The 23,485-nt window shown below is 34.8% G+C and overlaps 1 protein-coding gene across 3 annotated transcripts; it reads left to right on the top strand.

Annotated features, from left to right (window-relative positions):
• The first annotated feature begins 6,337 nt into the window (after nt 1-6,337).
• On the top strand, nt 6,338-17,232 carry LOC121220099 (protein MODIFIER OF SNC1 1). 3 transcript variants are annotated; one of them, XR_005917273.1, is made up of 12 exons: nt 6,349-6,535; nt 6,620-6,663; nt 9,435-9,511; nt 10,769-10,849; nt 10,953-10,997; nt 11,146-11,515; nt 11,909-12,011; nt 12,497-12,571; nt 12,682-13,963; nt 14,034-14,301; nt 14,379-16,966; nt 17,049-17,232. XR_005917273.1 is itself a non-coding variant. In XM_041099296.1 (10 exons), exons 2-10 carry the CDS (start codon nt 9,480-9,482, stop codon nt 16,869-16,871), a joined length of 4,749 nt encoding a protein of 1,582 aa, XP_040955230.1. In that variant the 5' UTR covers nt 6,338-6,663; nt 9,435-9,479; the 3' UTR covers nt 16,872-17,232. The 3 variants fall into 3 exon arrangements, 1 of the variants encoding a protein (XP_040955230.1); XR_005917268.1 differs by having other exon boundaries at nt 6,338-6,663; XM_041099296.1 differs by having other exon boundaries at nt 6,338-6,663; nt 14,379-17,232.
• The last annotated feature ends 6,253 nt before the right edge of the window (nt 17,233-23,485 follow it).

The raw sequence follows: 23,485 nt of genomic DNA on the forward strand, positions 1-23,485 counted from the left end.
TTCGAAAATGGTTTCCTTGCATAGTGGAAAATAAAATTTTTGAAAATCGATTCGGTTTGTGATATTTTGTAGAAATAAACCCTAGACTGAATTCACACCTGTGTTTTCGGATAAACGGATTGTTGTTGTTCCTGGCTTTCAACCAAATTATCTTCTCCACTATTCTCGTACCACGAACTACTTCGAGTGTGGGCTTGAACGAATTGAATCAAACACATAACTAGAAATAGTTTTCTTTTCATTAATGTGAAAATGAAAATATCTTCTCGAATAGAAATCAACAGAAACATTATTTCGGAAAATATATTTAATTTTTAGAGAATAAAAGTCTCTCTATTTTTAGGTAAAATAACGATATACGAAAGTTGTGTGTTAATAGCCCTATCAGTGCCATCTATTTATAGGAAGAGAAGGTAGAACCCTTATTGAATTGTAAAAGTTTATTTCAACTGGAAAAATGATTTCAACTGGAAAAACGAACTCCTAGCCTAAGTAGAAGTATAGGTGGTGGCAACCCTAGTTAATATTACTTGGGTTTGCCATTCACCCTTTAACATAAGGAGCTTTTGGGCCTTTCCTATTTCAATTCCAAATTACAAGTATTTTTCGAGCACCTAACACAATAATTTATAATTTGATCAACTTAATATTTGTTTTTTTGTTTCCCAAAATAAACTTTCAATATATTTTCAATTAAATAATCTTCTCAACTCAATTATAATTCTATTAAAATCATGATGACTTTACCTTAAAAGAATCCATGAGAAAATATATTTAATATTTCTACATTCAAATATATACTATGACCAAATGATTTATTTCCATTTTTGAACTTTATTTAATTGGAAAAACATAAATTCATTTTTTAGGTCTTTTTCATTTTTCATTCTAATTTAGGAGAAAACCATAATCATTCCAAATGTTTCAATTTCTCCAATTTCATTTTCATTTTGGAGAAAATCATAATAATTTCCAAATGATTTCCCATTTTTCCATTTCTACCAATTTTATTAATTTATGTTCATTTGATTTAACATACAATTTATTTCTGGTTTCTATAAGCTAGCTGAGGGACTAATTGGACATATGTGATTGGGGCTCAAATGATTTATAATTAAATTCCAGCTTTTCGCTTGTTAATCATAAACTCATTTAGTCATGAAGTCATTCCACTATAGTATCATGATTGAGCTCTCCATATGACATACCATCATGAAAGCAACTCGATCACTGCTCATCCAATGACCTTGTCATAAGTGTGTTACCCTCATAGGATATCCTTAATCTCTTTGGGATAATATCTGTTTTTCTAATATGATCCTATTTTATCTCATGGCAACCATTACATCTTCCTTCATGAAAAGTCAATTACTATCAAATAGTAATCAAATCATTCATGACAAAGACAAAACAACCTATAGTCATGTTTACTTTTCATCAACCATGTAGTGCCAATGAAAGGATATCATTTACCCATGTCTCGGGCTATGAATTCCACTATTGCAATGACATTACATATTGTAGAAGTATTACATCCAATGCATCAGCTTTCAGTTCCTTATCTATTCGAACTCAAGCTTTTACTTACACCAAAGTGTACAAGTCACGCATACACAGTCTGTCATCCACTCAGGATTTAGGTATGCCACACTATGAACATCACAAGTGAATAAATCCATAAATAGATTCAAGATCTATTCTTCTTAGGTCTAGTCCGATGTACTGACAGTCTAGTCAATCACATCTATGTCTCTATCTTCTAGGAGTCATCCGCTCCTATGCCCAAGACAAAGCATCTCCCCAATTAGACTTGGTAGATGAAATATTAGTCTTTCAATCAGTTTGCTCATTTTCGATTAGACAAAATACATGTTTAGGTTCATCTACTAATATAAGTTGTCTTTTTGTATTATGATCTGACCACGTAATACAGCTTAGTATTAGTTTAAATATTAGACAACCAATGAGCAACATTTTCTTCCATTTTGCTTTGTATGTAAAAATCATATGAGGACAATTAGACATATTATATTAATGTAATCAATGAATTTGTTTTATTAACCAATCTATCTGAAAAAATTACAAGTGTACATTGACGAAAAATGCTACACTTAGGACATCAGATCCAACACTAAGTGCCAAGCTCGTAGGCATCAAATGCGTATTCTGATACAAATACATCCCTCTACCACACCAAGGTCTCTAAAGAGACAATGAATACTTGATGATCCATAACAAATGTTGGATCCCAAATGACATATCATTATCTCTACATTGTCAAGAAACCGGTAAATAAATGTGCATATGACCCTATCGGCATGCCAACTGTATCCTAGCCTTTCTACTAAGTTCACATGGGCATCAATCATCCATATATGCATAAACATAAGTTGTGACCATCACATATAAATTTTCGAAATTCATCGATTGTATCTGAGTACGAATCATACAAACAACTAGTGATACATTTAAAGACTTTTTTACCATTCTTCTAAACATCATTAATTTTATCACAACTCACTCCAATTCATATATGTTTCCTAGCTAAGTATGCCTATTTCCACTTAAATCTTAGCATAAGTCCAAGCATAGGTGAAATGAAACTAAATCCAAGGATACCTATCAAACAAGGAATGGTAGTAATTTCCATAAGAACTTACCTTTCAAAACACAAAACTGAGTTTTAAGGCTTATTCCATAACTTTAGCCTTTCCTCTACAAGCTGCACTTCTATCCAATTCTTGTTTTATACAAATATATATACATACCAAATCAATATCATAAATTAACATATAATAGTCATTCAATAGTTCACCAACAATGATGCCATAAGATGCATGACCCTAATTAATCCCCCTTTTTGAATACACTCATATTTTGCATTTTATTCATTTTAGCCCCTATACTCGATATGTGTATATTTTCTTTATATTTAGCAACGGACCAAAACCCGATTTCACATTCATTCATTAGGGGCCCTATACTTCCTATTCATAGCATAATTTCATGACAAATTTTCCATTTATTCAGTTTAGCCCCTAATGTTTCAATGTTATCAAATAAGCTTAACTAACTTTACAATTTAGTCCTTATCATAATATAAGCTTAATATATATCAATTCCAAGTTCAATTCATCAATTTCTCTACAATGGCATCTTGTTACAAACTTAAAAATTGAACAAATTGATACATGGGCTAGCTAAATCAAGCTCCCATGATCATAAATCTATAAAAATTACAAGAAAATGGCTTGATTACCTTACCAAATGGATGATCAACTGTTGAAATAACTTAGGGGTTTTCTTCTTTTTTTTTTCTTTCTTTTAGAAAACATGGAATTAAATTAGGAAGATGATGCTTTCATTTCCACTAACTTTTAGTAAATATACTTTGATAAGGATTTAATTAATCTAGTTTAATTAACTTAATTAAGCTTTAATCATGTTAATCTTATTACTAATTAAATTAAGTGGAGTCTAACATCATCACTAACACATGCCAAAAATTGGTTTTTTAACCCTTTTGGTCCTTTAGATAATTACTATTTAGATCCTCAAGTCTTTTCTGAATTAAAACTTAATAATGTCTGGACTTTTACATTTTAGTCCCTAAGTTTTAATGAACTAATTTCTCGATTAAATTACTTAACCAAACTTCAATATATTCTTATAATAACTCTGTAAATATTTTTATTTTATATTTAAGAACTTAGTTTATGAAAATGAGGTTTCAAAATCACATTTTTTATACCATTAAAAATCAGGTTGTTACAAAACAAGTCGATTACATGACTATTATGTTGTCTATCAAGTCCAATGGGAGAGATACCTTGTCTTAGGTATTGAAGCGGTTGACTCCAAGAAGATAGAGAGACGCGTTTGTTTGGATTGATAATACATCGGGCAAAGACCTAAGTTGAATTAATCCTAGATTTGTTTATGGATTAATTCACTTGTGATGTTCATATTGTAAGTTGTCTCAATCTTGAGTAAGTGACTGACTATGTATACGTGACTCGTATACTTTAATGTATTGAAAGCCCAAGTTCAAATAACTAAAAAACAAAAGTTGGTACATTAGGTATATAACTTTTGCATAACATATATTCATTTATAGTAGTGGAATTCATAGCTCAATAAAAAGGTTAATGGTATCCTCTCATTAACATTAGATGATAGATGGAAAAGTGACATGGCCACAAGTCTTTTGTCTGAGACAAATGATTTAATTAATATTCGCTAGTAATTTGCTTTTTCATGAAAGAAGATGTAATGATTACCATAAGATAAAATAGGATCATACTAGGTGAATAGATTTAACCCAAAAAGATAAAGGATACCCTATGAGGGTAATGCATTTATGCAAGGTCATCAGGCAATCATCTATAAAGCTACTTTCGTAATGTTATATAACAAGGGAGAGTTTAATCATGATACTTTAGTGGAATGACTCAATGCTTAAATAATGTTTTAGTTAATACACGAAAAGTTAAAACTTAATTACAAATTATTTGAATCATAATTATATATGTACACTCGGTCCCTCTTAGAACTCAATATAACCCAAAATAGATTGCATGTAGAATTGATACGTTACATTGGATGAAAACGACGATTAAGAGAAATATATCGCATGTACCACTATCCGCAATGAATGCATTTTCTCGCTAAGTACAAAAGATGATTGCATATATTATAATGTATCATGAAGTTAGTTACACATTTTGGGTTTAATGTTGTGTATCATTAATATAAAAATGTATATTATAATATCATAATTGTATATATATGGTTACATATCATTAATAATTTGCCTTAATTTTATATATTGTTTGTATGTAATTTTTTTTACCATAAGTTAGTTACAAGTTTAGGGTTTAAACGTGCATATCATTAATATAAAACATATATTATAATAACATAGAACATAGTTATATATAGTGATGTATATCATTAATAATCTATCTTAATTATATAATATTGTTGTGTATATTATAATCTACTATAAAATTAGTTACAAGTTTAAGCTTTAGGTTGTATGTCATTAATAACAGAGTGCATATAGTGTCATAATTGTATAATAATTATTATACATTTATAATTTTCTTATATATAATAATAGATATATTATATGTAGTTTTTTTAAAAGGTAAATTCATTAATTCATTGAATGAATGGAATCATACAATTCAGAGAAAAAAAATAGCAAACACTCGTCGTAGATTGTGAATGACAAGCTCCATTAATACAATAAAGACTTTAACCTTAGCATCAATAGAACATTATGATACATTGATAATTGGTTTGTCACAACTCAAACAAGACATATCTGGAGTGGTTGCAAGTACTTAAATACGATAATGAAATTAGCCCCGGATGGTCCAAAACGGCGAGCAAAAATCGATAAAAGAATCAAACATTCACCAAACTAGAGAGGACGACAACAAAATCATCCCTAAAGTTACTTGTAAAACTAAAATTACATGCATAAGTAAGACTAAAATTACATGCATGTAGTTAAACGAGCATGCATTTTGTTTTTTTTTTTGTAATATGATATGTATTAAATAGAATTATATATATCATATTATAAAATATATTTACATTATAATTTTTAATTTTAATTATATAAAAAGATATTAATTTTTTTTTAAAAATAAGTCAACTAATTGAGATGATCAAATAACAAAAAGGATAAACACAAATTTAAAAATTTTAATGATCTTCTTATTGTTTGATTAGATTTGTGGAAACAAAATAATATAATTTAAGAGAAGCTATATGGAATTTAATGTAATAATATGTTAAATAAGATATTTTTTCTAATAAAAATTATTATATTTAATTTCATTATTAATTATTATATTTAATTTTAAAAAATATTTTATTATATTTTTATACATCATTTATTAATTTGTGTAAATTATAAACAACGCTTATGGCGAGTTATTAAAGCATGACATTATATATAGGAGATTTTGAGTTCAAACCTTATTAAAAGTATTTATTTTTCTACTAATAGATTTCGATCGAATACCCAAATCCGCAATTGTAGGAATGCGAATTCAGATAATGGAGAAGGTCTATTCGCATCTTCTAAATTCATAGTAACTATTTGGATATTTGAATCCGTAATCTGAATTATCACCTAATTGAATTCTTTGAAATAAAAAATAAGGAACTAAATTCTAAATGTAAAAAGAATATAGGGACTTTTGAGCAAATTTTATCCTTATATTTTTTACATCACCCTTAAAACAAATTTCATAAGATTTTTCTTAAAAATTTTATCAGGTTAAAAAAAAAAAATTTCCCGAATCGATATTAAAAACGGGAGTCACTCGTCCAAATTACAATCCCCAACTTCCTTTGTTTTCTCTCTCTATCTCTCTCTCGCTCTCGCTCTCTCTTTTCTTCTTTTTTTTTTTTATTTTCTTCCGATCTGAACCCCAACTGCGGCTTTCACAGCCTCGTCGATCTCCTCCATATTTTCCGATAATTTTTTTCTCATCTCGCGATCTCACGAAACCCTTAGGTTTCGATATCTCTCTCTTTCTATCTTATTATTTTTTTAATTTTAAATTAAGGACAAGGTTATTTCTGTTTTCTCTCTCTTTAGGGTTTCGTTAAGGGACGACCCCCCAGTTTCCCATCTTATCTCTGGCAAGTGGTTCCTTGTATTTTCTCACCTTTTTCGATTCTATATTTTGTTTACAATCTATAGTTTGCTTGTTTCCTTAGAAACAATGAGTTTGCTTGTTTCCTTAGAAACAATCATTGGACAAGAAAGGAAATGGTTCTCATAATATACGAAACCTACGGTTTCCATAATTTATGCGCTATCTGATTTAAGTTTATTTTTGTTGGGGCCGTGATTTGATCTTCTGGGGAACTAAAATAACTGGAAGCCTCTTTTGTTCGGTTTAACTTGTTTTTAGGCTTTAAATAATTTGTTTAGCTTTCTACGTCAAATAGTGATACATTACTGCATGTGATTGTTCTATTTTCTTTTTGTTTACCTATTTAATTTTCGGGTATAATAAAATGCAGTGAAGAACTTTTCTGATAATAGGGAGAGTAGGAAAATAAATTAAAGGTTTGTTGCAGACATAGCTACTAGCGATGTCAGTGAAGATGTTTATGTGACAGGTGTAGTGTTGAGAAATCAGGGTTTACTAACTACTGTGGGCAGGGATGAATTTTGAAACTTGACAAGTGTAATTTTGAGTAGAGTTATGTTCTAAAAGTGAAGAAAATGGGAAGCTATTGGACATGGATTCAATAATAAGTCTCTTTTGGAAGTGTATATACTTTCTCAACTGATACTTGGAATTTGTTGGATGTTTGGTTTCTTTTGAGTTTTACTGATGGAGCAGTGTTTAGGGAGAAGATAGATGCAAAACCAACAATTTCCCCTCCTTTTTTGATCGTTGAAAGATTATTTGCTTTGGTGGTTTTACATGAGAATATTGTAGTTCACATGCGGAGTTAAAATGTTGGAAATGCCCATTGAAGATAATTAGGATAGACTATGAAGCATAACATATTTGCCGTGGGTTCTTAGAGTCAAAGATTATGATTTGGTTTTATGATCATCAATCTTTAGGTTTGAGGTGTTTGCTTGGCTGTAAATCTTTAAATTTTTGAAAATCTTTTTGCGAAGTTTTTAAATTTGGTTTCTTGTGAGTACTAGTACTGCCAGTAGACCTAGCTGGGTTGGTTTTTGTTCATTCCTACAGATAGGATTTATAAAGTTTGTATGTAGGTTATAGAAGTTAACATATGAGAAGGCTGAAATGCATGCTTAGGTCCTCTGTATGTAAATTTTGTTGTAAGTTTGGGAGAAGAATAGTGATAAATGATAAATTACGTTCACTTTGATTTGGTGTTGCAAGCAGATAAAAGGAGATCCAGTTTGGTTACTAGTATTCCTATGTAAAATTATGTTTATTGGTATGGATAATTGTGAAGGCCGTAAAGATAACGAAGTAGGAGTCTTATGCTAACCTACTGGGTGCATTCGGTTTATTGCTTCCACCATATTTATGATGTTCCAAAATCATGTCCTCTTTTTTTTTTTTGACTTCTTTTAACACCCAAAGTTCTTAATCTATATACCAGAGTATTATGATATTGTAAACTTCTTTACACACCTTTAAGCATCAATGTTATATGATAAATTACATTCACTTTGATTTGGTGGTTTGCAAGCAGATAAAAGGAGATTCAGCTTGGTTACTAGTATTCCTATGTAAAATTATGTTTATTGGTATGGATAATTGTGAAGGCCGTAAAGATAACAAAGTAGGAGTCTTATGCTAACCTACTGGGTGCATTCAGTTTATTGCTTCCACCATATTTATGATGTTCCAAAATCATGTCCTCTTTCTTCTTTTTTTGTACTTCTTTTAATACCCAAAGTTCTTAATCTATATACCAGGGTATTATGATATTGTAAAATTCTTTACACAAACCTTTAAGCATCAACATTATATGATAAGTTTTTATAATAAAAAAAAACTAAAGTTAACATTTCTCTGAATCTTTCTAGCTAGTTAGATGTGAGCATTTAATTAAAAAATAAGATTCTTTTCTATTTTCTAAAGGACTATAAAGCCAAAATTTTATGAGATAAAATTAAGTATTTATGTTGTTAATGATTTAAAAGCATTGCAAATAATTGTTCTGTTATCATCAATGGTAAGTAGCAAGTGTGAAAAACTTTTACATTCTGTCACTAACCACAATATTACGTGTAAACTTTTAGGATTTTTTTCTCCCCTCCCCCACTTTAGTGTTCATCAGTTAAATGTTATATATCTTGACCTACATACGGTTCTCTGTTTTTCTTTTCTGATAATCCTTGCTTCAGCGTTCAAATACCTCATTAACTACACGTTTGGTTACTAGTGTAATAACATGAGGAAAATGCTTATTAAATACATGTGTTAAAACATTTAGACATAAAATGAAGAATAATTAGTGCAAATTTAAACTTGAAATTAGAAAGATAAGTAAAACTCCTGTGAAAAATAAGACCTCTTAACAATAAACAAAAAAAATTCTCCTCTTTATCACAAACAAGTCATGTCAGTGGCTAAAAATTATCAATTGAAAATATTTTTGCCAACTCAAGTATAAAATATGTGGAAAAAATAATTCTCCTACTAAACTTAGCATGAGTGTTGATTAATCTGTTTTTATGTGCTATCATTCATATATGATGTATGGGTGCTTTGTGGATCTTGACCTATAAAGAACTGGATTTCAAGGGATTGGTGTCTTTGTGCCAAGATGTACATACTAATATTATCTAATTGTTGAATATTCCATGCAGATTATTCTTTTTGATTACAACATTATAGTGTTTTCTTTTCGGAATTTGTTTTTAGACATTGCAAAGTGTCGACCTGATGGAATTTACTTATTTTCAGATGTTGATCAATCTGTTTGAATGACCTTGCAACAAAATCTGAACCATGACATCAAGTACTCTATCTGGAGAACGGAGGTAATTTGTTTTTAGAAATCAATTTCCTTTGCTGAGATACTTGTCTGATTAACGGTGAGGCTTCCTTTTTAAATTTGACCATGTATGCTCTCCTACTTGGCATTAGGTGTTGGTATATTGATCGAAACAGCTACAGTGAAGTATGTTACCTAAGAATTGTTTCATGTGCAAATTAGGAAGGAGTCCTGGCCTAACTGATTAAAAATGTTTTAAATCTAACTCTTTGAATTATATTCCATTGACCTTAGGCTATATGAATTAAAGAGGATGATGAAACTTTAATGATTATTATCCTTTATTAGAATGCTAACTTAAGCTTTCCTCCATCTTTGCTGTTATCTTTTATATTTCTGTGTTTTAAATTGTGAATTATGTAAGTTAGTGGAGAAAAAATATCTGAGAGGATATTCTTAAGAATTAATGCTTTCATTCAAGATTGGAGAACAGTGTATTTTCTTGAAATGATTTTTAGCAGTCCTGTCAAGGACAAGGATTCATTGGGTGCTAGAACTTTGTATTGCTTGACCCAAAAAATACAAAAAAAAGGTGCTCATTTATTGAAGGCGCAATATTTATGTGCGTGTTCTCTGTGTGTTTGTGTATATGTAAAGAAAGCAAGCTTACAATATATATTTATGATGATATAAACTCTAAAGAGTGGTCCAATTATATACTAAAAAAGCAAAATTTTATTTTCTTTTGCTGGACAATATGCTTGATTTACTTATGCTTCCATGTCTATTGCTGAATAGTCAAATATTGAGTAGATATTTTGATTCTCCTTATTAATAATAAAGGTACATCTAATGAACCAAGTTAGAAATAAAAGAATTGAAGATAACTTCAGTTAGATTTTTTTTTCAATCTCGTCTTTCAAAAAGTTGTGCCTAGATTTACTAGGTGTGTGCACTTAATCAATGTGCCTGGAATGGTTTGAGGTGCTTTTGCTGTTTTGTGCTACTTGCAGCACCTAGATGCACACACACCTTGGTCACACTGATGTTTAGAATGATAACAGGAATTTTTATGTGCGTATCCTCCCTTTTCTTTCTAGTAGCTTAAGTGAATATTAGAGTGGGCTGCCTGTGGCCCTCCCTTTTCCTGAAGGAAGTGTTGCACCTAGTTTGTTGGCATTATCAGCCATTGTTGCTCTGCTGTCTTGCCATTTCTTTCTTCCGTATTGTTAACCCTAATGGATGGTTCTCAGCATGTTGCAATGTAAATTGCTTTTTATTTAAGATGCTAATTATTCTACAGATGGGCTTCTGCAAGGCGAAGTGGCATGACTGTTTTGGGAAAAGTTGCTGTTCCAAAACCTATAAACTTACCTAGTCAAAGGTACTCTATTTTCCCATAGTGCACAGTCTTTCCTTTTTCAAGGTTAAATAAACAAGGCCCTTGGGTTCTTCATTTTAAACTATTCTTTCTCTGTTGCTTCAAGGTTAGAAAATCATGGCCTGGATCCTAATGTGGAAATTGTTCCCAAGTAAGTAATATCATGTCTAAATGTCTTTATATATATGTTTAGTATATATGTTTAAATCCCACCACGTATTGTGACTTCTGTGAAATAGAGATCATTTTTTGGATGGTAGAAATACTTATCAGTAGCTTGAACTGTTCTATACATATAGGGGCACCCTTAGTTGGGGCAGTAAATCCTCGTCTTCATCAAATGCATGGGGCTCCTCGACATTGGCTCCAAATACTGATGGTGGTGGCAGTTCACCTAGCCATCTAAGTGCTCGCCCTTCATCTGGTGGCAGTGGCACACGACCTTCTACAGCAGGTAGTGACAGAGCACATGAACCTGCTAATGCACGTGGTTCTGATTCTAGACCATCGTCATCTTCTGGACCAGTGGCTTCAAGTCAGACATCACTTGCTTCTTTGCGTCCTCGAAGTGCTGAAACAAGACCTGGTAGCTCTCAGTTATCACGGTTTGCTGAAGCTGTGCCGGAATATTCGGGGGCATGGGGTGGATCTGGGACAGCAGAAAAATTGGTATGGTCATCTAGTCAATGTGTTCATTGGTCAAAGTTGATATTAATTGCAAAGTGCTTATATGTAAAACTTTTTCTTGTTGATATGAAGTATTTGTTTCAGTTATAGTTTCAAGCTCATTGTAATTACTATGTTTGTGATGTTAGACTCAAGGTTACTTCCTGATCATTTGTTATTGGGTAATGGTTTATACAGCTTGGTTGAACTTAACTTTAATTATTATTATTCTATACAATGCAGTTTATGAGTTAAGTAGTTTTGAGGTGGTGAAGGGTGAGATGTTTTACTGTTTTATGGTTTGGCTAATTTGATCTGTTTTATGCTTCACATATCCAGTCTGTTGCAATTTGCTCTTTTATGTCTAAATGTTGCAGTTACCATTTTACTTTTCAGGGAATGGCATCTTCCAAGAATGATGGGTTTTCTCTCACTTCTGGAGACTTCCCTACTCTTGGGTCTGAAAAGGATACCTCTGGAAAGAACGCAGAGTTGCAAGGTTCTTTTTTTTTTTTCTTGGTTGTATATTTATCCTTGTGGTTTAAAGTTTGATCTTCTGTCAAAACATTACCTTAGTATGCGTTCTCAAATGAACTTTTTCTCCATGAGAAAACTTGCCGTCCACTTATGCCCCCCCCCCAAAAAAAAAAAAAGCTTGTTCCACCTAATATTTAACTTTTAGTTTAAATATTTGTAGCTTAATCACTTGTATGGCATGAAGTTCAATATTGAAAGCTCCATTTTCTGATGAAATCTTTTATTGCTGAATAGCCATACTGGAATATGTATTTTAAATGTGGATGGGGGAGTTTCTTGGATTGGCATGTGAAGCTCCATCTCCAGGCTGATAATGATATCTGTTATTGTTGTGTGTTTTCTACGTTGATTTAGTAAAGTAGGATAATCACAGGATAATTAATGGATTTATGTGCTTGAGTGGGCCATTCTTTTCCATTCCTTCTCAATGATTAACTTTAATTGCAGAGCATGGTTCTCAAGGTCGCCCTGGTTCATCCTCTGGAGTCGCACCAATTAAAGAGAAAATTGGGACTTCTGTTGGTTTGTGTGCAACTTTCTGTTTGCATCATTTTTGTTTCACATCAACTTTTGTTATATTGGATTTTAACACTCTGATATGATTAAGTTGTTTATGCGTGTTCTTTTTCCAGTTGATATCTCTGGGAACGAAAATCAAAAGACTGGGGCTGCAAATTTTTGGAGAAGAGATAATCCTCCATATAGTGAAGATGGAGTCCGACCTAGCATGGAGAAGTGGCATACAGATCCCCGAGGACCCCATCCATACCCTAATACTGCTATTCCCCCCCAGCATTATGATGCTTGGCATGGTCCACCAATTAACAATCATCCAGGTGGTGTCTGGTATAGAGGACCTCCTGTAGGTCCTCCATATGGACCGCCAGTTCCTCCTGGGGGCTTCCCTTTGGAGCCATTTCCTTACTATCGACCTCAGATTCCTGGTAGTGCTCATGCAAATCCACGACCAGTTCCTCCTCCAGGAGCAGGGCCAAGGGGACCTCATCCAAAAAATGGAGATATGTATAGAGGCCCTATGCCTGATGCTTTTGTCCGCCCAGGTATGCCAATTAGACCTGCATTTTACCCTGGTCCAGTGGCCTATGAGGGCTACTATGGTCCTCCCATGGGCTATTGTAATTTAAATGAGCGAGAAATGCCATTTATGGGGATGCCTGCTGGTCCTGCTTATAACCGGCATCCAGGTCAAAATGCTCCAGATCCTGGTAGTTCCCATGCCCGGCCCAGTGGCTTTGGTCCTCCTGGAAAAGCATTGGTTGCAGAGCATTTTGAATCTGGCCATCCAAATGATAACCGAGGACCATACAAGGTTCTTCTTAAGCAGCATGATGGCTGGGAAGGAAAGGATGAAGAGCACGGGTCAGAGGATAATGTGACCAGTGTAGTAGAGAAGGGTGATCTAAAGAGAACATCGTCATGGGAAAATGACTGGAAAGCAGATCAGAGAAAGGAGGAAGAAGTGAATATGAGTACAGTTGTTGAAGAAACTTCCACTCAGATATCTGATCACCATGCCAAAGTAAAGTCATCTGAAGGTGTAAAAAAGGCTAGGGCATATGGCGACATTTCAGTGAAGAAAATGGAGCATCCAGACCCTGGTGCTGCAAAAGATTCCAGCCTGATCGAGAAAATAGAGAGTTTAAATGCAAAGTCTCGGGCCTCTGATGGGCATTATGAGTCTGTTTGCAGAATGGAAGAGCTGAAAAATAAATCACAAGTAGTTAATGCAAAGGTGAAGCATTTTGCAAATGAAGTTGCTACTGGGTCTCGTGCTGTATTTCATGATAGAGTGCTTGCTTCTGGAATGACTGGACCTACCTCTAATGAAGTAGGTGTTTCAGCTGGAGATAAGAGACTGGATTTACCAGCTGCTGGTGGAGCTGACATGAACAGGTTGCTTGTCGTTCTAGCTGCTTTTATTTGATAATTTGTTTGTGGTTCTTACTTAGATGCACATTTACAGGAGATCTACCCATAGTAGGCATGGTAGGACTGATCATCGAGGCAGGGGAAGATTCAATTCTGAAGATGTTGATGGATGGAGAAAGAAACTTCCATTTATGGATTCTTCAAATGTAAAGTCTGCCGCACATTTTGAAAACCCTTCTGAATCAAATGTGCAAGACTACGTATCATTAGAAGCTTCAGACAAGTCTGGATCATATCCCCAAGCAAGAGATGAGGGTGAGTTGATGCCTCCGGTGTATGATCCAAGTGATAGCGAAGCGCAGGTAATTTTCTTCATATTATATGCCTTGTTGTTTTTAACCTAAATTTAATGTACAAATATATTTGACAATTTCTTCAGCGTGCCATGATGAGGGAACTTGCTAAGCAGCGTGCCAAACAACGTCAAAAAGAGGAGGAAGAGCGGGCTAGAGACCAGAAGGCTAAGGCTCTGGCTAAACTGGAAGAGTTGAACAGGCGTACACAAACAGCTGAAGGTTTTACTCCGAAGTTGGAATTTGTCCCAGATATTGCTGTCCAGAGTAAGCAGGAAGAATCCAGAATGCTTGCTGATGAAATTCCCTCTAGCAGATCTGAAATAACATCCTCGGTTTCTAGCCCAACTGTAGTTGCAGATGTTGGTCAAAGCAGCACTGTGGAACTTGAAAAGCCAACTGTTTTGTCCAATCAACAACCTTCAGTGTCAACAAAGATTGCTCATAAGGCAACTACAGAAATTCATAACTGTTCTTTGCCCTTGCAGCAGAGAGTTAATAATGCTGATGCTTCTCTCCATAATCACCCACAAGCTAGCGATGGTAGCACTTCAAAGCAGAAGCATATGGGCTATTGGAAAAAGGATCCTTACTCATTGGATAAGAGTTCCAGTGAGAAGTATATTTCTACAGGTACAACTGAATTGCCAAATATCCGTGCAGATGCAGTAGTTGATGCAGGTCCATCTGCTGAGGCTGTTGCAAATGAAACTGACTCAATGTCCGAGTCAATTTCTACACAATATGTTGTGAATGAGTCCACAATGCACCAGAAAAAGAAAAATAGCAGGAGTGGCAAGAACAAACACAAAGTGGAGGAGGCATCATCTACGGCTCCTTTATGGTCTGGGATTTCAAAAGAAACAAATCATACAAGTTCTGTTGAGAGTTTGAAGTCAAAGTCTTTTGAATCTAAGTTGGATCCTCACTCATTTCAGTCTCTGACTGAATCAAAGGATGGAAATCAGTCTTCAGAGCAGGATGTAGCTTTTCCTAATGAAGAAGCCTATGGTCAATTGAATAACCAGTGGAAATCTCAGCATTCTCGCAGGATGCCACGAAATCCACAGGCTTATAAATCTGCAGTCCATGGTGATGCTGTTGTCTGGGCACCTGTGCGGTCACATGCCAAAGTTGAGGTTACTGAAGAGGTTAGCCATAAATCGGCAGTTGAGAATGTTGCTTCACAGACAAAGAATGATGATCAAGTGCAGAACAATCCAAGAAATAAGAGGGCTGAGGTAGAGAGATACATCCCAAAGCCTGTTGCAAAAGAAATGGCTCAGCAAATAATTTCTCAGCAACCAGTAACTCATTCAGATGATCCGAATGCAGCAGATGAGATCGTGGGAAGAGCAGATTCTGGGTCCTATGGTATTGAATGTTCTCAACATTCAGAAACAGCCACCAGGACAGTGGGGAACCCTACAGAGTCAAGGAATGATGGCAGGCAGGGAAGAGGACATGGATCTTGGCGGCAACGGGCCTCAGCTGAGGCAACTTCGCAAGGCTTGCAAGATAGACATTATTCCACTCCAAGTAAAAATGCTCAGAAGTCAACTGAGCAGAAGCAACCCCAGAAACCTGATTTCAGCCTAGTGAAAGAGCAGCCCAAGTATGATGAATGGAATGCTTCTGATGGTTGGAACATGCCTGAAAATCCTGATTCTACTGTACCACCTGTACCTGTTTCAAGATATCAGGGGATGACAGGCAGAGGAAAGCGACATCCATTCAAGGGACAGAAGGGTGGGGGAAACAACTATAATTCTGATCACAAGAAAACTAATAATGGGGAAGCTGATAAACTTAACTCACGATCTTCAGCCCCTGAGATGGCTCAATTAGATTCACCTGCTGCATCAAAAGAGAATCGTGGTGGTGGGGACCGATCGGCATCTCATTGGCAACCCAAATCTTCACCCATCAATCAAAGAGGAAGCAGGCCTGATAGTGATCAAAATGTTGGTACTGAAATTAGTAGGACTAACAAAAAGGATTCTGCTCCTCAGGCTAAGGTGTCGCATCCATCTCAACCAGAAAAACAAACCAGTAAAGGTGTGACTCTGCCTCCTAAAGATCATTATGTCTCCGAAAAAGGTGTTGAAGAGGCACATAATGTTGGGCTTCATGAATCCAAGAGGGAAAGGAATGTAACTTCACATAAAGAGCGCCCACACTCCCCAAACCAAGGTCCTGGTCTTCCAGTCGAGGCGCCTCCATCGAATATGGATAATAGAAATGAGCAGCGTTCAGTCTCAGGGTTCCGCAAAAATGGAAACCAAACTAACCGATATGGCAGAGGGCATGAATCTCGTGGTGATTGGGGCTCATCTGGTCAAGAAAAGCAGCCTAACCCACCAGCAAATCGTGAGAGGCAGAGGCACAATTCACATTACGAGTACCAGCCAGTTGGACCCCAAAATAATAACAATAATAGTAGAGCAAATAATCCTGAAGGAGGAAGAGAGGGATCTCATGGCACTGGTGCAAGGTACAAGGAGAGGGGTCAGACACACTCAAGGCGTGGTGGGGGTAACTTCCATGGACGTCTAAGTGGCATTGGTGGTTATGAGTAGGGAGGAAGAAATTGAGGGTAGGTATGTTATTTTGTTTTGGCGTAAACCGCAATCTGCCATGAACAAGAATTGGTTTGATCCCCACATATTTTCAGGTATTCACGAGTAGGCAGCATTTTTGTGTTGTAAAAAACTATTAAATCTTGTCTAACTGATAATGGTATATGGATTGATCAGGGCTAGGAGAAAAAAAAGATGGTGTTCCTAGGGAAAACATGATCGGAGGTGCTCAAATGCAGTTTATCATATGTAGTTTTCAACTGTTATTTGGTTTGGTCACAGTTTGTATACTGCGGAACCTTGGCCACATTTGTTTGAGCCTTGTATTTGAGTGAAGTAGCGAAGAAGTTTTAGTCTCCCACCTTTACTGGCTTTACCTCTCTTTCTTACCCTTTTTCTTAAAAATACAGGCCCTTTGCATTTTTATTTTCAACAGTTATCATTTTCCCTTGCAGGAGGATTTGATTTCTCTACAAATTTATTAAATCAATAAAGATGACAATGTGCTGATGCGTATAAGAACGTGAGAATTTAAATTCTGTTCGAAAAGAACTGGTTTACCAACCAGGGTGGGTTGGTTTCCTCTACGAGTTAAACACACGAACACAATAATTGGGATTTTGGGTTTGTTGATAAATGCTTTGGACCTCGGTTCAGTAAAAAAATAAGATTTTAACTATTTATGCTACGGCAAAATAGTCTGGTTATTTCATTTCTGAACGGAAACAGGAAAAGCGGTTTTTTTAATCATAATGAGAATGGTACTCAGGTACCAGTAGTACGCGAGCAAAAGAACATGAAAACAAAACCACCAAGCAGCTCTCGTATTAGGGCGTTGGCTCTGTCAACAACATTGCCAACATGATGTCGAGCAGCTGCAGCACTATCAGCAAGACTATCTTCATTGGTTTGGTTTGAGTTTATATTTTTCTACCTTGTCCTATTTTATTGTTTAAAACTAATTATAAAACAAAAAAAAATTTATATTAATATTTATACATTTCATACTTAAATACGAATAAAATTATTTTTGAACAATAAAACAAGTAATTTGGACGAGGTTGGGCTCAAGTTCAAGCTTGGAATTTTTGAAACCTGCCCTCTATTTAGCTCGGTCCAACTCTTCAACACCTCTAGCTGCAATTAATCTCAGTTTTTCTATTCTTGGTTTACCATAGACGAGTGCAATCAATTAAGTCGATCATTTCTGTTTGTAATAATTGATGTAATCAATCAACCTCCAACTATAACTGAACTGGCTAAACCAATATAACTAACTTAAATTTAACATTGAAGAGTTCAATTGATTAAGTTAATTAATCACTTTTATGGTTTTTTTAAAATTAATTTAATATACATTTGGATTAGGTTGGTACAACGCCCCCAAAATTCCAATATAGTGAATACTACTATTTCGGGAGTACATGGTAAAAGTATGAGGAAATTTCAAGGAGATATTAACATTACGTTTAGTTCACTGTAATAGAATAGAGCTGCAATTAGTAATTCAATTATTTAGTTGAATAGAATGTTATAGAATTGTAATAATATTCTTGTGTTTGATTGAATAAAATTATGTTATAATAGCATAAGGAAAAAATGTGAAATGATTATAGTACTCTTAGCAGAAAATTTTTTTTAGATAGATGATAATTGTTATTATTATTAAATTTTAATAGGATTATAATTAAATGTAATTTAATAAAAATAAAAATAAATAATTTAATCATATTTTAATATAATTATTATTAAATATAATTTAATAATAATGTATAATTTAATAACATTCTTAATGTAATTATTATTAAAATATGAATTAATAAAAATAAAAATACATAAGATTAGAAAATTAATATATAGCCTCCTTTATTACTTTTAAACTACATATTTAATATGTTACAATATTATTAGCGAAACAAATAATTTAATTATCTTCTAAATTAAAAAGCAAAAGGTTAGAAGTAATAAATAGCTTAATAATGATATTTTACATCGAAGCATAATGTTCTTAGATTAACAAAAAATTACATGATGTCATTAGCTTGTATTAAATTTGAAAATATGTCGTATTATGGTCCTATTTAACATTGCTATTGGTATAATTCTTTAGATTAAAAGATGCATATCACCATAAACAAAATGCTAGGCTAATAAAAAATTTTACAATTGCATCTTCAAAGCATGCAATATGTGATTCTTAATTAAGATATTCTAAAATTTGTCTTAATTTTTTGAAGTTGAATTGTTGTTTTGCCAATACGAGGATATCAAACTTGCCAGATATAGATCAAAAGACGAAATCCATTGCCTTTCTCCGACCTTATTAGCAACATTAAAGTTGTTTGTAAGTTGAACTGGCAAAACAACCTTTTGAGATTCCTATACAAGAATATATTAAATTACTGCAATTATCAAACATAATAGTATTCAATACCAATAAAACTACAGGTTTTTTAAGGACATCTTGGTCTATCATAAACCCATATTTTTATAGTCTTTCAAGACATGTTTGCATAAGTAGAAAGTTTTTTTTTTTGAAAGCTCATGATTAGAAAGTTTTGATCAATATTCTGTTGAAGTTGGTCTCCATGCAGCACAAGCAATCAAGGAGCAAACCATGCAATATAAGTTATGCAGATGAAGTATGAAGAAACAGATCAAGCTGCTGAAGCATTTTCGGATGAAATACATGCAACTGTTGATGATGATGCTACTGTTCTATTTCAGTTTCATTTTGTTACTCCAATCAATATTTTATAACATGGTTGAATTTGAACTTAGTAGGTGAAGTACTTGATGTAATTTTGTTGACATTTAAGCTGATAAATCAACTTTACAAAGTGTACAAGTTAATCTAACAAGTTTCAATGTATTTTAGTGGTGTTAGGTGGATGTTTAGGTGAATTTGACTTGTAATGACCAGCTTATGTGTAGTATATGTAATGGCATTATGCCAAAGTTCATTATGAATGAAAATCTATCAGATTTCATCCATTTTTTAATCTACCATTTTCTTTGCTTTCAATTCTATTTTGTTTTTCAAGCTCAAAATCTCCTGACTGAATTTCAAGTTTTCTTCATTTTTGATCCGGATTTATTATGTTGTTGCTTAAGTTACAGACTGAGCTTCATACATCTTTCGGATAAATTGTTCCAAAACCCCAACAATTGGTATCTAGAGCTGTAATATCAGTGGACCTGTTTCGTTCTAACTTCAAATCGATGGCTTCATTAGTCTTCTCACTAGTTGCAATACCGGTCTTCAATGGAGAGAGCTATCACATATAAGTGGTCAAAATGAAGACCTACCTATAGCCATTTGACCTATGGAAGGTGGTTAACTCAGATGTTGAACCAGTACCACTTAAAGCCAATCTAACTGTGGCTCAGATCAGGCAGTATGCTGATGAAATGACCAAAAGACATAAGGCCATGTCTTGCATCCAAAATTGTGTGTCAGATGTGATTTTCATACGGATCATGGCCTGTGAGACACCAAAGCAGGCCTGAGACAGATTGAAGGAGGAGTTTCAAGGGATTGAGAGGATAAGGTAGTAATAGCTATTGAATTTGAGAAGGGATTTCGAGAACTTGAAGATGAATGAGGAAGAAACTGTCAAGCAGTATTCAGATAGGATTATGGCTATGGTAAACAACATAAGATTGCTTGGGGAACAGTTTAGTGAAGCAAGGATAGTGGAGAAAGTGATCTTAACCTTACCAGAGAGGTTTGAGGCAAAAATATCTTCCCTCGAAGACTCAAGGGACCTGACCAACATCTCATTCACAGAGCTGATCAATGCTCTTTATGAACAAGAGCAAAAGAGAGCCAACAGACTGGAGGAGCACCAAGAAGGTGCCTTCCAAGCCAAAACCAAGCTAGTCTCCAGCACCTCTGCCTACAAAGTTAAGAAGACCTAGAAAGACAAGCCTAAACTAGATGCTGCAAGAAGAAATGACTAACCTTGTAGAAATTGCAAAAGGCCTAGTCATCTAGAGGCAAATTGCTGATTTAGACCAGATGTGCAGTGCCAATACTACAAAAAGATGGGCCATGTTGAAAAGGTTTGCAAAAGTAAGGGTAGACCAAGGCAGAATCAACCACAATAGCCAAAGGCTGAAGCTAGAGTAGTAGAAGAGGGCAGTGACCATGAGGAGCAAGTTTTTACAGTATCTTGCTTAGCTGCTGAAGAGAAAGCCATAAAGAGATGGCTCATAGACAGTGGTTGCACCAACCATATGACACCTGATGCTGTCATCTTCAAGTCAATAGACAGAAGCTTTAAAACTAAGGTGAATGTAGGAAATGGCCACTTCATCAAGGCAGAAGGCAAGGGAGATGTGTTGATAAGCATTCTCATATGTAACAAACTAGTTTCAAATGTCTTATTGGTGCCTGAGATTGATAGAAACCTACTCAGCATAGCTCAACTGCTTGAGAAGGGCTACACTATGGTGTTCAAAGGCAAGAAATGCCAAATCAGTGATCCAAGTGGATCCAAGCTCATGTCAGTAGCTATGACTGATAAAAGCTTTGTTGTGGATTGGAACAAGGACCTAGACAGTGCCTACACAGCTACCATAGATGAATCCAAGCTGTGGCACAAGAGACTTGGTTATGCCAACTACAAGTTAATGGCTCAGCTGACCAAAGGAGATTTGGTTGAAAACTTCACTAATTCAGTTGAAAAAGAAGAAATTTGTGAAGTGTGTCAGCTAGGAAAACAAGCCAGACTTCTATTTCCTACAAACAAAGCCTGGAGAGCTACTGAAAAACTGCAACTTGTACATACTGATGTGTGTGGTCTAATGAAGACTCAATCTCTAAATGGCAGCAAGTATTCATCTTATTTATTGATGATTAATCGAGATATTACTGGATTTATTTTTTGAAATAAAAATCAGAAGTGGCCTCAGCATTTTTGAAGTTTAAAGTTGCAATAGAGACTGAAACAGTTGCAAGTTGAAGACATTGAGCTTAGACAATGGGACTGAGTATACTTCACGGTGTAAGTGAAATGGTGTAAGTGAAAGAAAGAACAGAAGCTTGATGAATATAGCCAGGTGCTTGATGTTTGAGAAGAATTTGCCCAAAACCTTGTGGGCTAAGGCAGTTAACACTGCTGTGTATATCCAAAGCAGGTTCCCAACAATGCTTTGGCTCACAAAACTTCATTTGAGGCTTGGTTTGGGTTTAATCCATCACTGGCTCACTTGAGGGTCTTTGGTTGCATATGCTATGCACATGTACCAGTAGTGAAGAGGGAAAAATTGGCCAAGAAGGCTCAAGCTAGTATTCTGGTAGGATACAGCACAGTCAAGAAGGGCTATAGGATCTTGGATCCTTCAGCAAACAAGGTGCTTGTTAACAAAGATGCGGTGTTCGAAGAAAAATCATGTTGGAATTGGGAAAAGAATGAGCCAGAGGCAATTTCTGAAGACCTTATGACAAATCAGAATGAGTCTGATTAGGATAGTCTAGAAATAGACATTGATGATGAACCAGTCAGGGGCACAAGACCACTGGCTGAGATTTATGAAATGGCTCAAGTGGATAAAGTTAAACCAAGCTGTTTTGAGGAGGCTGAAGCTTAGCTAGGCTGGAAACAAGCAATGGCTGATGAAATCAGTATGATTGAAAAGAACCAAACATGGGAACTAGTTGAAAGACAAGCCAACAAAAAGATCATTGGGGTGAAATGGGTCTATCGAACCAAGCACAATGCTGATGGTAGCTTAAACAAGCTTAAAGCTAGGCTGGTTGTAAAAGGGTTCAGCCAAAAACATGGCATTGACTACTTTGAGACCTTTGCACTAGTAGCCAGGCTTGGCACCATTAGGTTGCTAGTTGCCTTAGTAGCTCAGATGCAGTGGAAAATCCACCAACTCGATGTGAAGTCAGCTTTTTTAAATGGTTTCCTTGAAGAGGAGATCTATGTTGAGCAACCTTAAGGTTTCAAAGTGGCTAATAAGGAGGACATGGTTTACAGATTAAAGAAAGCCTTGTATGGCTTGAAGTAAGCACCAAGGGCTTAGTATAGTAGGATTGATAGCTACTTGGTCAGTTTGGGGTTTGTAAGGAGAATCAGTGAGCCAACTTTGTATGTCAGGAATAAAGGAGTCAAAACACAACTCATTGTGTCCTTATATGTTGATGACATGCTAGTGACAGGATGAGATCAAGCAATGCTGACAGACTTCAAATGCAAAATGGAGCAAATGTTTGAGATGTCTGATCTGGGAAAGATGACTTACTTCCTTGGCATAGAAGTGTCACAAACTCATTCTGGAATCTTCCTAAGTCAGAAGACTTTTGCTTCAAAAATACTAAGCAAAGTCTCCATGCAAAATTGCAAGGCAACAAACACACTAGTTTCCATTGGAAAAAAAACTATCGAGCCAAGGTGACTTTGAACAGGTTAGTGAATCTGTCTATAGGAGCTTGGTAGGTTGTTTGCTATATCTATCTGCCATTAGGCCAAACATTATGTTTGCTGTCAGTTTGCTCTCGAGGTTCATGCATTGTTGCAATGAAAAACACTTCCAAGCTGCAAAAAGGATACTCAGGTACATCAAAGGTACTTTGAATTATGGAATGTTGTATAGCAAAGCTG

Source organism: Gossypium hirsutum, chromosome A03 (assembly GCF_007990345.1).
Source record: "Gossypium hirsutum isolate 1008001.06 chromosome A03, Gossypium_hirsutum_v2.1, whole genome shotgun sequence".
In the NCBI taxonomy this organism is placed as follows: domain Eukaryota; kingdom Viridiplantae; phylum Streptophyta; class Magnoliopsida; order Malvales; family Malvaceae; genus Gossypium; species Gossypium hirsutum.